The sequence below is a fragment of the Phalaenopsis equestris genome, unplaced genomic scaffold (genome assembly GCF_001263595.1).
Source record: "Phalaenopsis equestris unplaced genomic scaffold, ASM126359v1 Scaffold000270, whole genome shotgun sequence".
NCBI classification, from domain to species: Eukaryota; Viridiplantae; Streptophyta; class Magnoliopsida; order Asparagales; family Orchidaceae; genus Phalaenopsis; species Phalaenopsis equestris.
Window position 1 is genome coordinate 522,331 of NW_018164712.1, and position 649 is coordinate 522,979.

Genomic DNA, 649 nt, shown 5'->3' on the forward strand with positions numbered 1-649 from the left:
AAAAAGGTGAACATAACAAAATCTGAAGCCCGGTAATTCTGCACTTGAGACACTAAATTTTGATCATGGAAATAAAATTAAACAAAAATATAATCTCCGTAACACCAATATTTTACCTTAACTTTGCAATAACATTGCAGCATACGACGGTACTGCAGCCTTGCCCTTGGAGATTCCACCATTGAAAGTACCCTCGAGAAAGCCTGTTCAGGAGCAGCATACACTTTCTGTTTGCGGAAAATGTTGGTTATGTCATCTTCCTCTTCTCCCTCGTTAGCCGGATCTAATTCACAGATAAATCCTCGTAGACCGACACCCCCTCGGCGCCATCTTAAGATAAGCTTCTCAAGCACGCTAACCGTCAAAAGTAATTCCTTGTACTTCTTTCTAGCCTGATGACCTCTCTCATGAGCCTGCGAAATTCACCATTTTTCAGTTAAGATGACATCAATCATTAATTCTTTCTTCGATAAGGGGATGCTGAATAGATTTTTGTTGTTAAAAACCCCTAAAGCTTATGCAGAATCTCTGCACATGTTGCTGATAACTGGCATTTTCTGGTTAAGTAGTTGCATTAGGGTTTAGTAGTTTACTAGTTTACAAAGTAGTGATTTAAAGAAGGATATACAAAGATACCACTCGATTCTTA

The 649-nt window shown here is 38.7% G+C and overlaps 1 protein-coding gene across 1 annotated transcript in view; it reads right to left on the reverse strand.

Annotated features, from left to right (window-relative positions):
* Window positions 1-116: 116 nt before the first annotated feature.
* The window catches only part of LOC110024714 (calmodulin-binding transcription activator 4-like), a gene marked incomplete at its 3' end in the record, with an annotated part of 118,150 nt that continues 117,617 nt past the window's right edge, over window positions 117-649 (reverse strand). Inside the window, 1 exon segment of the mRNA XM_020724834.1 lies at window positions 117-413. Within this exon segment, the coding sequence (XP_020580493.1) occupies window positions 117-413 (297 nt within the window).